This window comes from Camelus ferus, chromosome 31 (genome assembly GCF_009834535.1).
Source record: "Camelus ferus isolate YT-003-E chromosome 31, BCGSAC_Cfer_1.0, whole genome shotgun sequence".
In the NCBI taxonomy this organism is placed as follows: Eukaryota; Metazoa; Chordata; class Mammalia; order Artiodactyla; family Camelidae; genus Camelus; species Camelus ferus.
The window spans coordinates 2,932,097-2,947,262 of record NC_045726.1 but is presented as its reverse complement, the minus strand read 5'-3'; the positions used below and the strand labels follow the sequence as shown (position 1 = coordinate 2,947,262).

The following is a 15,166-nucleotide window of genomic DNA, read 5'->3' as shown; positions in this document are numbered from 1 at the left end:
TAGAAAAGGGTTTCTTTCATATAAGGAGTTAAGTAATACTTTCCAAATAGGTCTTATTGCCATAAAAGCCAGTTTTTATTGAAAAAGACAACAAGAAAATCCTGGTATATTTTTTTCCTATCAAATAATACAAGTAATGTTATGTTCTTCCTTTTCCTTTGCTTGTCTGCTTGATCTAAATTTAGTACTTTGTTAATAATATAATATACTTTCTTTTCCTTTAATGTTACTGTTTCATTTAATCCCTTTTATTGAAAATTATCAATGCAAAGATTTTATATAAAAAATAATAGATGTACATATTTCTTGTATTTTCAATATTTAGTATTTGGCTTAAATGAATTGCTTTTTTCTTTTTTCAGGTTTTCAAAGAAAACGTCTACTGAAAAGGACCAGGTATAGTAAAATATTAATTATAAAAGTACTTTTCTGTAGTAAAAAAAATTTATAAAAGATAGAGTGGAAAAACAGAAAATCCTCCTTTGTTGTAGAGACATTTACTTAAAAATCACTTAGAAACCCTATAAAGTTAGCCTTTTGACAAAAATCAGTTCTTTTGAGAAGTGTGTGTTTTTGCTCTCATAAAAAGATGGATATCTATCACCTCTGTACACTGAGCATATTTTGTAACTATGTTGGAGACACTGTGAAATAGCATTATTTATTTGTAGGTCAAAGAGCAGATGAATTCTGTGGATGGCCTCGATGACTTAACTCTGGCACCGGAGACAGCTTCCGAGGATTGCGAGTCGCTTTCCCCTGATTATAAGAACACCCTGAGGCTAATCGAACAACTTGGCCCGGAGAGTAAAGGTAGGACCCCCGTATGACTACACAGCCTTTTTAAGTATCTCGTGGTAACGTGTGCACACCTAGTACTGTCCAGGGAGCACGGATACGTTACAGTCCGCTGCGTCTCAGAAACCTGCTTTGTGTTAAAGCAGAATCAGACATGTTGTGCGCTGCCAGCCAGGGTCTGTGACCGTTCCCACTCCATGTGCTTTCTGTTGACTCTGCTGCTCCTATGCCTTCACCCAAGGTCAGGTTATCACTACTTCCCTCCAAGAACACTGAAATCACCTCAGGACTTTTCTTCTGTGCTGTCCGCCTCCTGGAACCTTGGTCTACACCACATCCATGATTTCTAGATAGTTTCTAAAATTCAGGTCTTTGTTACCCCCTTAAAATCCAGCTACTGCTTCTCACAGTTCCATGGTTAAAGGCCACAGTCCTCTAGCTTTATCTTGTTTCCTTTTATTACCCTTCTTTCCACGAGTTTTAGAATCAGCTTGTCAGGTGTAAAAAAAAAGTCCGCTAGTGTCCTGGAAAATAGATGTAGATTATGTTGAAGCTGTAGATTAATTTGGGAAGAATTGACTTCTTAACAATATGGAATTTTTAACCCCTAACAAAGTTTATTTCTCCATTTATATAGGTCTTCCTTGATTTTCTCAGTAATATTTTAGTTTTTAGTGTCTGGGTCTTTCCTTCTTTTATGAGTTTACCTGTATTACTTTTCAGTGAGGTTATAAGTAGTGTATTTTTATTTATTTGTTTTAAAATAATATATTTTAAATTTTAGTTTCTGATGATAGAAATACAGTTTATTTCTGTATACTGACTCTGTGCCCTCCAACCTGGCTGAACCCATTTATTAGTTCTAGTAGCCTTTTTATGGATTCTCTCAGATTTTCTACATAACCAAAGGTGGTCAAGCTTTTTCTTCTTTAAACTACTGTCTTACTAAAGATAGTTCACATTTAAGACTTGCAGCCAATAAACACATTCTCTGTCACAGCTAATCAGCTCTGTCACCATTGCAACAAGAGTAGCCATAGACAGTACACAAGTTAATGGACGTGGCTGTATTTCAGTAAAACTTTATTTACCAAAGCAAGCAACCCGGCCCACAGATTGGCGTTAGCTGACTCGCATCATGTAATCATATTCCCCGCTGATTAGTGGACAGTTTTACCTCTTCATTTCCCATCTAGATGCCTTTTGGTTCTTCATTTTGCCTGATGCACTGGCTCCAGTACAGTGCTGAATAGAAGGAGTAAGAGAAGCCACTCCTGTCCAGTTCCTCACCTTCTGGGAAAAGCATTCCGTTTTTCACCATTGCATATGGTGTCAATTGTAGGCTTAGGACAGATCTTTGTCATAGTGAAGACGTTCCCTTGGTTCCTAGTTTGCTGGAAGTTTTTATCAGGAATAGATGTTGAGGTTTGGCAAGTGCCTCTTTTTATCCACTGACATGATCATATGGTCTCTTTTTTAGTTTGTTAATATGATGAATAACATTGATTTTTACGTGTTAAAATAGCTCTGCATTCTTGGGATACACCCTACTTGGTCACGATGAATTATCCTGTATTGTTGGATTTAATTCGCTAATGTTTTGTTTAGAATTTTTACCTCCATTTTCATGACATTAGTTTTCTTTCTTGTAATATCTTTGTCTGGTTTTGGATTCAAGGTAATGTCAGTTTTATAGAATGAGGACATATTTCTTCCTCTTCGTTTTTTGAGGAGAATTTGTGTAGAATTAGTATTAAATTTTCCTAAAATATTTGGTAGAATTCACCAGTGTAACCATTGGGACTGGAATTTTCTTTGTCGTAAGGTCTTTAAATAGGACTTTTGTTTTGGTTTTTAAGATAGAGGGCTTTTTAGCTTATTTGTTCTTTCTTAATTGAGCTTTTGTAATTTCTCTCTTTCAAGGCATTTTACCCACTTCATCTGAATTGTCAAATTTATTTGCATAATGTTCATAATATTACTTTGTCATTCTTTTAATATCTGCAGAGCTTAGAAGAATGTCTTCCACGTTACAGATGCTCAATATCCATTTGTTCAATGTATGGATGAATGAATGTGAAAATGCACAGTCTTTTATACACAAAAATTATTCACATATTTTGTTTCTATTTTTGTTTTCTTCCTAATGCAGATTCTGATAGGTTATTGAAAATTCAGGATCCAGTTGATTCATTCAGACCAACAGAACTTAAAGAATCTGACTGTGCACTACTTAGAGGAAAAATTAAAGAAATGGAAAATAAGGTGAACTGGCTACACACAGAGCTGCTGAAAACAAGAGAAGCAAAATCACAGTTAAAACTTAAAAATGTGGAGTGGGAACAAGAGCTCTGCCACATTGAGGTACTGAATTTCTTGGTTTTAAAGAAATATTTGAACTCTTTATATTTAATACTGTAGGTATGTAGGAGAAGTCTTATAATTGCTAACTTACCTTTTGGGATTTTACAGGGGAGAAAATTTCATTAATATTGTGGAATATGAGACTCTTGGAAATAACACAGCAATATATGTATATATATAGATATAGATATAGATACATAGATAGATATCCTCATTCTATATTTCTTTAAAAAAAATCTTTGATCCTTATCTCTCAATTGTCCTCCAGAAAGTTTATATTACTTTACATTCCCACTTGCAGAATTATGAAATGACCATTTTTCTCAAGGCAGAAACTTTAAAAAAAAATTTATGCAGTTTGATTCTTAACATATGAACGGATGGCCTAAAAAGTAAAGTGGAAAGTGATTACTGGTTAGTTTATTCAGCATCTCTCTCATACAGAGATAAGATTAGTTCAAAGGTCTATGCTGAAAGCATGGATTACTCTTTATTTTTTAATTACTTACTATGGATTCCTGCCTTGTACCAGAAGGGAATTTAAAAATAATTTACTAGATAAATAATGTTCAACAAGTTAAGTTCAAAGTGTTGCAAAAGAAGAAACAAAAGTGTAGGGCATCAGAGAGTAGACTCCCCAGCCTCTCCTTGGATTATGCTAATTAGCGGATCTCTGTTCTGGAAAAGACGCCTGCGGATGTTATCCTTCCGCTGGAGATCATGTAGGAGTCCCTGTAATACTTCATGAAGTTGAAATTTTATCTCTCATGAACTTATTTCTAAATAGCAGCTTCTCTTTTAACTAGTAACTAAATTCTGTGTCCCAATGAAGGAGTAATTTATGACTATGTGGGGAAAAAAAGGGTAATTTTCAATTCAAACCTTACTGAATAATTGCAAAATTTCTTTCCTACACTATTGACCAGAGTTACTCTTGACTGAAACTCAGCATTATGTCTTTTCATTGCTATTTTTCAAATGTGTGTGTGTATGTGTATATATATATATATATATGTATATCTTTATGAAGAGATTGAAGTGAGGAATTTAAAATGAGAGTTAGAAATGAAAAGAAAATTGAGAACATAGAAATTCCATTAGGGTAATAAATCAGCATGTGAAGAACCAGATCATAAAATGCACTTTTTATTTTCTAACAAAATAAATTTTAAGGTAAGCATATTTCACTGCAGATTCACATTAGAACAAGAAACAAAGAAGAAGGAAAATGCTTATACATTATATGAAAAATCTAAGGATGATTTAAAAAGAAAAGAGAAACAATACAATGAGCAGTTTTACCTGAAACAACAACTTGAAATCACTGCCCGAGCACTAGAATGCAAACTGAAGAGCATAAGGAATAAACCAAATCAGGTAAATTAGTCTTAATGTGAAACTTTCAAATCTCTAACACTGTTTCATCAATATTATTTATAATATTCTTTTGAATTAATCTATATTTTCATTTAAAACAAAAGTTATCTCATCCTAAAAATGAACTATGACATTTAGAGCTTAATTTACTAATTTCTTGGTGTTCTTGGCATCTAATAGATGCTCTGTGTCTTTTCTGAATGAAGGAATGGAAGTTAAATTGAGCTTAATCATTAACATAAGGATTGACAGTTTTGGTCCATTCAACAAAGTAACCAAGTCTAATTCAAATCCATGTGTTAATTTTGGCTTTTTGAAGTTAAAATCCAGGCTAAATTGCCTTGAGACTATGATGGAACTGGTTAAATGCCTTAAAGAAATTTTCTTTCACTGGGATTTCAAAATTTGTAGATACTGACAGGCATATGCAGAATAGATAAACAAGATTATACTGTATAGCACATGGAAATATGTACAAGATCTTGTGGTAGCTCACGACAAAAAAAAGTCATAATGAATATATATATGTTCATGTACAACTGAAAAATTGTGCTCTACACTGGAATTTGACACGACATTGTAAAATGACTATAACTCAATTTAAAGTGTTAAAGAAGTTTTTCTTTCATGATACTACATCCCTTGTGTTTTTGCTCTGTGATAAATTTAGCTGTCATGTATATTAGAATTTGAGTTATTTATGTGCATTAAAGGTCCCTGTGCTTAAAAAGGCTACTTCTTTTTAACAGATTTAAAAAAATTTTTTTAAAGATTCCCCTCCTAAGCTTTTTTTGACTTTTTTTTCATGGTATAAAACCCAAAACCTAATGAAATATGTCTCCAGGTTTTAGAAGAGCAAAATGACGCTCAGAGACAACTTTCTCGAGAGCAGAATGCCAGAGTAATACAAGATGAAATCCTGGCCCATCGTCTTTCCCAACAAAAGGAGGCAGAAAAGGCTAATAAGAAAATGAATGCTGAGGTATTTTCTTTAGTCGTCTTCAAACATGTGTGTATGAATTTGTATACTTACATAGTTTAAAAACCAGTACTGTAGGTACAGAAAGTATAGAGGGTTTTAAAAGCCTATGTATGTAAATATATTTTCTGGAGTTTTCATTCCTGGTCTATTGGATAAAGCAATATTTTGAATTCAAATCCACTTGCCTGCAACAGTGACAGTAGTGATATTCACAATGGCCTCATCCAAGGAGACGCTATTAATATTGTCCATAGGAATTGATGAACTTTTCATTATCTCAAAACTGTTGCTACTAACGGCAGGCATTCTAGTTTCTGGCAGTTATCTCACTCCTTTGATAGACGAATGGAGAGGTTACTTTATCATTTCCAGTGATGGTAAGGAGGAAAAAGTATAGCCAGTTCAGAAACCGCAGTTTGGGTGTCATTCTACTGTGTGATAAAAAGTAATGCTCTGCTCCATGTGGTTTCCAATTTCAGTACAAGGAGCTTTCGAATATAGTGATACATATGCTGTAATCTATACTTACTGATAATTTATTAATCAGTATTTTATTTTTAATAAAATAGTTCACTGTATTTCCCTGCTGTTTCACATCCATTACTGTTATAAACACCATGAAGAAGAAATAAAAATATTGCAGAAGCAAATAGTCTCCTGATTTTCTAAGAGAGCTCTGTAAATTTGACCTTCTTTACCTTTAGTGTATTCACCACTACTGAAGTAGAAGGCTTCTCTTGTGTTTATGTATTTATCCTAGAAAAGTAGCTTTGGTTTGGTGTAAGAGTCAGAGAGTCAGAAGCCCTGGGGAAAACCCTGCAGCTTGCTTGTGTTTTTAACCCTTTATTCCAGAATTGTCACAGCTAAATGAGTTAACTGATGTTTGTAGACATGCTTAGTACAGTGCTTAGGTTTATCATTCATCCGTAGATGTAATTCTTATAACTCACTCTAGAAGTGTTAGGAAGGAGAATATTTATGGAATATTCTCAGGAAAAAATTTTTTAGGAAATTTAACCTGTCCAAATATATACAGAGCTAAAGCTCTTACTTTGGGGGTAGCTGTAAAGGTTAGATGTCAGATATAATTTTTAAGTGTAGTCAGATTTATTCATTTTCTATTTTAAGCCTTTTGGGTTTGTTGTATTTCAGAGAAAGGCCTTTGTGATTCTGAGCTTCTTAAACATCCTTTTGTGGTTTCTTTTTTACTTTCATGGATTCGCTGTCTTTAATTAAACGTTTGAACTTTTGGGGATTTCTGCTTGTTCAAAGTTTGAGATTTGTATCCACCTTAAGTTTTTCCAGTTGGATACCCAGTAACTGCAAACTTTTTGTTGTATAAACTTAGAGATTAGTCTTTCACTTCAAAGGAAATTATGTCAGTTTATTGCATACAGTTCAAAGAGTAAGAGATGAGGGGTTTCACTTACAGGACACAATGGATTTTGAGCTGTCTGACCCAAAAGATAGCAGCGAGGTGCTTCCTCAGCAACTTCCTGAAGATGAAAGTCAATTCCGTGGCCCAGAAATTGAGCTCCATCCCAGGAGAGATGCTCTTAGACCAACGACTTTGGTATTAGAATGTGTGCATAGAGACCGAGGCCAAGCCCAGCGTTCAAACAAGGAAACTGAAGCCTTCTCTCAAAGCAAACAAGGGGAAGTCAACAAATACATTGGAAAGCAGGCAGTTCCTGAAGGAGAAAGTATGTAAACTACAAAGTGAAAACATGTTGCTTCGACAGCAACTGGAAGTTGCTCAAAATGAAGCCAGAAGTGAAAAGACAATACTTAATATCCCAGAGCTGTTTCTGGATCACATGGGAAAACTTGAAGCCATGAGCAGACGAGTTCTGATGCTGGAGGAAGAAAACAAGGAGTTAATCAATGAATGTAGATATTTAAAGGACAGACTGTATCAGTGTGAAATGGACAGAGCAGAAATGGAAGTAAGTACCCAGAAAGGGAACTAGTTTTCAGACTTCCTCAAAGAAAGTTCAAAGTGGTATCTGATGGAAGCTGAACGTTGAAACTAGTTGAATATAAAAAATGTGCAGGCTATAAATATATACACTGTAAAGCAGCAGTACAGAGGAAACTGGAGTGCTCTGTGATGTTCGAGTTTGGCACTGGGGTCCCATTTTCAGACTGAGGAGGAGCAGCCAGAGTCCTGAGTGGCAGTGAGTGGGAGGGGTGGGGGAGCTGTAGGAGCTGCAGTCCAGGAGGCAGGGGAGGCCAGGTTGTCTCAGGTCCCCAAAGGCCATTGGAATAACCTCACTTTTATTGTGAGATGGGAGTCTATTGGAAGGATTTAAACACCAGATTGAATATGTGAAGAACTCTGAACTTTCCACAGTGTGGAATTTACCACAACTCATCCCACCCACACACCCCTTTCTGTTTGAGACTTCAGTGGGGGTAAAGCTTGGCCACTTCCTGGGAGGGGCAGGGAATGGCTGGTGGGGACTGCATCCATTGTCTAAGTTAACTTACTGTCAATAAGGCAGGAGGGTCACTGCCTTCTGTGTCTTTCACTGAAATTCAGTCAACAGGAATGTGTGCCTATGAGGAAAAGAAGGTGAATTGATGTCTGTGGGGATAGTTCTCAAAGTCCATTTGTTGGAGTTACATATTATTAATGTAACTTAGTGATAAGGTGACTTGAAATTCAGTAACAGAGTTATCTTTTTAGGCCCATATGAGACAGCTTCAACAAGAACTGACTGACACCCGAAGAAAGTGTCTATGTTGGAAGCGTCCCTGGAGGTGACAGCACATCATCAGACTAACTCAGAAAATAAGAGACGGGATGGAGAGAGGAAGTCACATCAAACTGCGAACCCAGTATGTATGAAATTCAGCACATCGGCCGTGAATGTGCAGCGCAGAGTGTTGCAGGACACAAGCTTTTCAGGGACAGCTTTCTTTTGCATCTTCATTATAATTACACTTTTATTATCTTTATAATGCACTTGTTTCTTAAACTTTGACTTTCATTCTGCCATTTCTTTATTTTTTTCTTATAATATTTACCCTTAGAGAAGTTGAGAATTATACCTCTTTCCTCACAGAAGTTAACTTTTGTTTCCTATTAAACAGTATTTTTTAGTGATCTCTCACCACAATGAGGCAAGCTAGATAAAATCAGAGGTATGATAATGTTTCGTGGAATGTTCCAGAAAATTGTCATGTCTCATCTTCACTTTTGTGAATGGATATAGAATCTGTGTGTATTTATTTCATGGATTTCAGAATACCTTGTGCAGAAAGGTCATTATACAGACCAGTTGAAGTTAGGCATTGCCTTCACTTTCTCTTCATTTTAGACATGTTGTCAAAGCATGGAGAAGTTCAGATCACGTCTGTACACCCAAAATAGAGAAGAAAATTGTCTAGATCCTGCCTTTGGATTTTGTTTTTTAACTTTGAGATATAATTCACATATTATAGGGGATTGCATAACTCAAGTGGTAGAGTACATGCTTAGCATACACAAGGTCCTGGGTTCGATCCCCTGTACCTCCTCTAAAAATAAATAAGTAAAACCTAATTACTTCCTTCCACCAAAAAAGAAAAAAATTCACGTATCATATAATTCGCCCATTTAGGATGCATAGTTAGTATCTCCTAGTATATTCAGAGATGTGCAGCCGTCACCACAGTCAATTTTAGAACATTCCCATCACCCCGAAAAGAAAGCCTGCATCCCTTGGCCATCACCCCCAGCACCGCAGCCCCCCCATCCCCCGGCAACCACCAGTCTGATTTCTGTCTCTATAGATGTGCCTGTTCTGGGTGTTTCCCAGGAATGGAATCACATGCTGTGTGGTCCTTCATGATTAGCTTTTTTCATTTGACAAAACATCTTCAAGGTTCATCCATGTTACAGCGCTTGTCAGTATTTCCATTTCTGTTTATTGTCAGACATTACTCGGTTGGGCTAAACTGTTTATCCATCCGTCAGTTGATGGACCTTTGGGTTGCCTCTGCTTTTTGGCTATTGCTAATAATGCTGCTGTGAACATTTCTGTCCAAGTTTTGGTGTAAACATGTTTCCATTTCTTTGGGGAACAGACTTAAGAATGGAAATGCTGTCATATGGGTCATATGGTAACTCTTTAACCTTTTGAGGACCTGCCATACTGTTTTCCAGAGTGGCTGCACCATTTAACATTTTTATCCAAAGTGTGTAATTCTCCCAATTTCTATGCATTCCTGTCAACACTGGTCATTAGCCCTCCTGGTAGGTGTGAATTGGCATCTCATTGTGGCTTTGATTTGCGTTTTTCTGATGACTAAGAATGTTATGGATCTTTTCATGTGCTTATCCATTTGTGTATCTTTGAAGACCTGTCTGTTTAGGTTTTTGTCCATTTTAAAATTGGTTTGTCTTTTTATGATTGAATTGTAAGAGTTCTTTTTGTATCCTGGGTGCAAGTCTTTGATCAGATGTAGGATTTTCAAGTATTTCCTCCTGTTCAGGAGCTTGCCTTCTTACCTTCTTGATGGTGTATTTTGAAGAGTAGAAGTTTTTAATATTGATGAAGTTCAGTTAATACATTTCTGTCTTTTACTGTCCTAAGAAACAAGTGCCAGATCCAGTCATGAAGACACACACCTGTGTTTTCTTCTAAGAATTTTGTAGTTTTAGCTTTTTCATTTTGAGTTAATTTCATATATATTGTATGAGGTAGAGGTCGAATTTTGTTCTTTTGCATGTGGATATCCAGTTGTCCCAGTACCATTTGTTAAAAAGACTATTATTGTCTCATTCAGTTATTTGACACTCGTATTGAAAATCAATTGACCATAATTGTGAGGGTTTCTTTAAGATTCTCAGTGGTGATGCATTGATCTATGTCTGTTCTATGCCAGTAGCAATTCAGATGTTATGAGAACTCTTTCCGAGTCTTCTTGCCTATTAGCAGTTGTTTTACATAATAAAAAGTCAGTGTCGCGGAAGTATCTGTAACTCTACTTCTGTGGAGATGTGCTGCTTCCTGAAGGAGCCTGTGGCCAGCTTACGCCTTGCTGACTCTGTGACATGACAGAAAGTAGGCTTGCAAAGATAAAGTCCATTCCTTCCCCCCCATTCAGGCCTTTAGTTTCTCACCCAGTGCCTCCCACTTCACTCCAGTTTCCATCAAATCATGGTCACGGGATCTGCTGACTTAGTCTGCAATATACTTCATTATGTTGCACTCATTATAATTCATAGACTCATCCATAGATTTCACTATCGAGGCAAAAGATTATGCCTGGAAGATTAATTCAACCTTCCTCTTTGGAAACCTCTCTAATCCATCATCTTGCAGTTCACGATGAAGTCCTCTTTTGGCTTGGTTCTTGTGTGTAACACTGGTGCCGATCTTGTTCTTGGTGTAGATCCTGCATTCTCAGCTCCCTGTGTCTACTTCCTTTTACTTAAAAGGAGAGGTGCCTAGCTGTATTCTATAGCTGAATGCATAATTAATGAAATAAATATTTCATCCCATCCAAGGAAAATTTTCCAAGAGTACAGCTGTTAAACTGCTTTTTATCAGAAACAGATAACAGATTAGTAATTTGAATTTCAAAAGTTCAAAGCTGATCTGTGATATGGAGAAGCATTGTGCTACAACATAAAGCTGAGACAGTCTTACCTTCCCTTACCAACAAGCTTTTAAGTAAGGTAAAGGAAAAATGGTATTTAATTTAAATACTGCCAAAGGACACTACATTTATGGTTCCATAATATTTTATTTTCTCTCTGAGGAAAGAAAAATGAAGAGTGAGTGCTAGATTAATAAGTTCTCAAAGCTGCCTGTCTCTTAGAATTTCAGTTAATTGGAATGAGGTAAAAAGGTTGATTTTGGTAAACTGACTATTTCTAGTTGTTTTTCAGTTATTAGACTTCAAATCCTGTGTCTCCTTGCTTACCAGTCTTCCTTATCCTCAAAGTTGAGGGGAAACTGTGAAATACATGCTGGTTTGTAAGAAACTGTAATTGGAGGGAACTCTGAAGTATCTTCCTCTCAGCTAGTTCTTAGGTCTTTCTTTATCTGCTTCTTCTCATCAGCACTTTGTCATTAATAAGTTAATCTCAACATTTGTTAACATTCCAGTTTATAGGAGACCAATTTCTACTATATTCAAGTTACATTTCTTACTGTCTTTTTTCACCCACTCTTCTGTTTATATGTTTTTGCCTAACAAACTCCCCAAAGTTCAGTGGCTTAAATAAGCACTTATTTTGTTCACAACCTACACTTAGGAAAAGTGTGGCCAAGACAGCTGGCCTCTATTCCTCTCAGCTTCAGGTGGGGCAGCTCGAAGGCGGGGGGCTGGAATCACTTGAAGGTTCATCCATTGATGTCTGATGGTTGATGTTGGCAGTGGGCTGTGGCTTAGGTGGGGCAGGCAGGTGGACCACCTCCCCTGGAACACGTAAGCTGTCTTTGTGGCCTGAGCTGTGCCCACCTGAGACTGGGTTCCAGGGTTAAGAGAGGCAGAAGGTGAAGTGCCTTTTCAAACCTGCCCTGCAGTTCACTCGGTGCCCCTTTCACTGTTTTCTTTACGAGCAGGGCACTTAAGGTTGGTCCATATTCTACCTTTTTTATGGAATTAATTTTGAAAATTTATGGAGACACTCAAAAACCAGCATAATCTACTCACTAGCCACGTTTTCTTACTGCTTCCATACGAGAAATCCACTTATCCCCACTCAATCCCCAAGCAGGTCTGGGTCGCTGTGGTGTTAGGCTCAGGCTCCAGTCCAGGGCCTTCCCATCTTCACCAGGTCCAGGTGGGGCTGAGGTTCCTGGGCGTGGTTTCTGGAGTACAGCCCTTGGGTACACTCCTCTCAGTGCTGAGGCTTGAGGATAAGGAGACACGGGTTATTTGCCGCCACACACCCAACATTCTGCTAAATCCTAAGGACTCCCTCACTCACAGATGGAAGATGGGAGGCACAGTGGCCCGTAGCAGTTCTGAAATGCAGCCTGATGCTGCCGGCTTTTTGACTAGGATTTAGTCCTAATCCTGGGAGGGGTTCTCCTTCACTGCCTTCTCTGAGCTCTGTTCTGTCCCTTTCATGAGCAATGATCAGTGTTTGCAGCTGAGTAGTTCTCTCAAGCCAGCTTCCTCCTTGTAGACCTTCTAAGAAAAACCCAAAGGCCTCTTCTCGTTTTGCACTTTGTCTCTTTCAGTCCAAGCTAGCAAGCAGTAGTTTTGCTACCACAGTTCTCTTTAAAACTGAGTTTCCTGTGAATTTTATTGGGGTTCCTGCCATTGGAAAAGCTATTCTCATGTCTCTTTGAGATAAACTCTTCACCTTGGGCTTCCTGTGAAGCTGTTGTGGGACCATGCCTTTGAAATTCTTACGCTTTTAAGATCTTTAAAGGAATTTGAGGCAGCACGTTAAATCTTTCCAAGGTCCTAACAAAGTCTTGGCTTCATCTTTAGACTGTTTTCCTGGTAGCACCCTAGATTTGATCTTAGCCCAGAAGCCATTTCTCTGCTTACACATTGTGTGACAATTGGGCATGTGGAGATGCTTTAAATGGGATACAGATACTTGAACCCAGTGAGTCCTAGTTTCTTTATATTTAATAATCTTTTTGTTTTAGCTTATCTCTCTTGTCAATTTTACTTTCAGCTGTTTGGTAGCAAGAGTCCCGTTTCCTCCGGTGTCCTTTTCTTCCCTGGCCTAGAAGCCGTCACTCTCAGCCCTTCAAGGGCCCTCAGGCTTCCACTCACAGTCTCGGGGACACTTTGGGTTTTCACTCTTACTCTTCTCTACATCTGTTCAGGTTTCACCTACCTCCAGGTGCAAAGGCATCCCCACATTTTGGGTTCTTTTTTAATGGCTGTGCCCCATTTTTAACATCAATATCTGTGCCAGTTATTTATTGCTAATAATTTATATAATAAACTGCCTCAAAACCTGGTGACTCAAAACAGCATTTGCTTGGTTCCAAAATCTGTGTTTAGACATGGCTCAGTGGAACCAGCTCATTTCTTCTCCACTTGGCATCAAGCAGGCACTACAATAATCTAAAGGCTTGTTCATGCACATGTCTGGAAGTTGGAGCTGGCTTGGGTTAAGGACATTCCCTGGGGTCATCAGCTGGGACAGCTGCGTGTACACTCAGTAGGTGGCCTGGGCTTCACAACGTGGTGGCTGGGTTCTAAGGGTGAGCATCCCTATGGAGTGAAAGTCAGAGGCCATTTAGCCTTAGAAATCACACAGCAGTGCCCCCACATTCTGTCCCCTAGAAAGCAGTTGACTGAGGCCAGTACATACTTCAGGGGAGGGAATTTCGCAGGGGAAGTGTCAAGGAATTTGTAGATGTTTTACAACCACTACCTCCACCTGCCTTGTCTCACCAAATAATGCGTCTATCTGAAGGAAAGCAGTTCTTCCCAAGTCAGTGTCACTGAAATTCCAGCAATTTTTTTTGTTTGTTTTTGTTGAGTATGTTCTCTTGTTTTGTGGAGAGCCACAAAGGATTACAAGAATTAAGGCTTTTTTGTTTGTTTAGAAAAATGTATGGGTCATCTTACTAAACCACTACACTAGGAGATGGATTTCTCCTTAACTCTGTGAATCATTCATTGCTCCTTGGAATGCAATTCAAACTAGCATAAAATATTTGTAGTTCAGAGAAAGGCTTATGGCATTAGAATCCATATTTGTAAGATGTATTAATTGCAGTCTTTTTTTCAAAGTCTTGTTTTGGGAGGCATTTATTAATTCAGCCCTAAGTAACTCAATGTGATCGCCCTAAAACTTTAAAAATCATGAAGAGTTAAGACTTGGGGAAGGAAGGGGTAAGAGACTTTCTACTAAGAGGTGCCTTATAGTCATTTTATGTAGGAAAGACATGAAACAATTATAGAAAAAATAAGAGTGTAAAATCAAGTACAAATGTATAACAAAGATGATGACAGTAAACTATATTTTTGTGACTCTTGGTGGTTTGAACTTTTTTTCTTGATTTTCTGAGTAATTTGAGTTTCTCCATTCTACAAGGCAGATACCATTTTATTGTAACTGAGTTTATTTCAACCTTTGATGCTGGGTTAGAGTTAGGCTGTTCTCAGTCTGCTAACCTCATTACCAAACAATTTTATCTTCTTCATGCAGAATGCTGATCTGCCAGCAAAAGAGGAATCTACATCTTCAGTACTTCTCCATCTGAGTGCAGAAACTCAGCTTCTTCTAAAAGAACTAGTATCTATGAAAGAGATGCAAAAGAAGTGTGAAACACTAGAGAAGGAGAAGAAGAAGTTGGAGGAAGAAGTACTAAACCTCAGAGGTCACCTCTAAATGAACATAGTGGAACGCAGTCAAGTGAAGCAGTACAAACGGGAGACTGAAGAGCAAGCAAGATGGGATGTAGTAGAAAAACTGAAAGAACTCAGGCGAGCTGTGCAGTACAGACGGGAAACTGAAGAGCAAGCAAGACATGATGTAGTAGAAAAATTGAAAGAAATCAGCCAGTTTTTACAGGTGAAACATTGATCTGTAACGTGCTCTAACTCACTTCGCTAAGAATTAGTTTGGATGTGTACATTTTATGTGTTTCCTCTACTTCCCATATAGCAGTTTGTTTTGTAGATTTCTGGAAGGAAGGCCGCATTTGTTACTCCCTTTAAATAATTTAG

At 37.6% G+C, this 15,166-nt stretch overlaps 1 protein-coding gene across 1 annotated transcript in view; it reads left to right on the top strand.

Moving 5' to 3' along the window:
• LOC102510293 (ankyrin repeat domain-containing protein 26-like) overlaps positions 1-15,166 on the top strand; it is a 52,070-nt gene that overhangs the window by 28,331 nt on the left and 8,573 nt on the right. The window contains 11 exon segments of the mRNA XM_032470827.1: positions 363-396; positions 672-813; positions 2,951-3,131; positions 3,133-3,162; positions 4,356-4,539; positions 5,384-5,521; positions 6,954-7,205; positions 7,207-7,467; positions 8,211-8,247; positions 8,250-8,362; positions 14,646-15,011. Of these exon segments, the coding sequence (XP_032326718.1) occupies positions 363-396; positions 672-813; positions 2,951-3,131; positions 3,133-3,162; positions 4,356-4,539; positions 5,384-5,521; positions 6,954-7,205; positions 7,207-7,467; positions 8,211-8,247; positions 8,250-8,362; positions 14,646-14,828 (1,555 nt within the window). The 3' untranslated portion in view covers positions 14,829-15,011.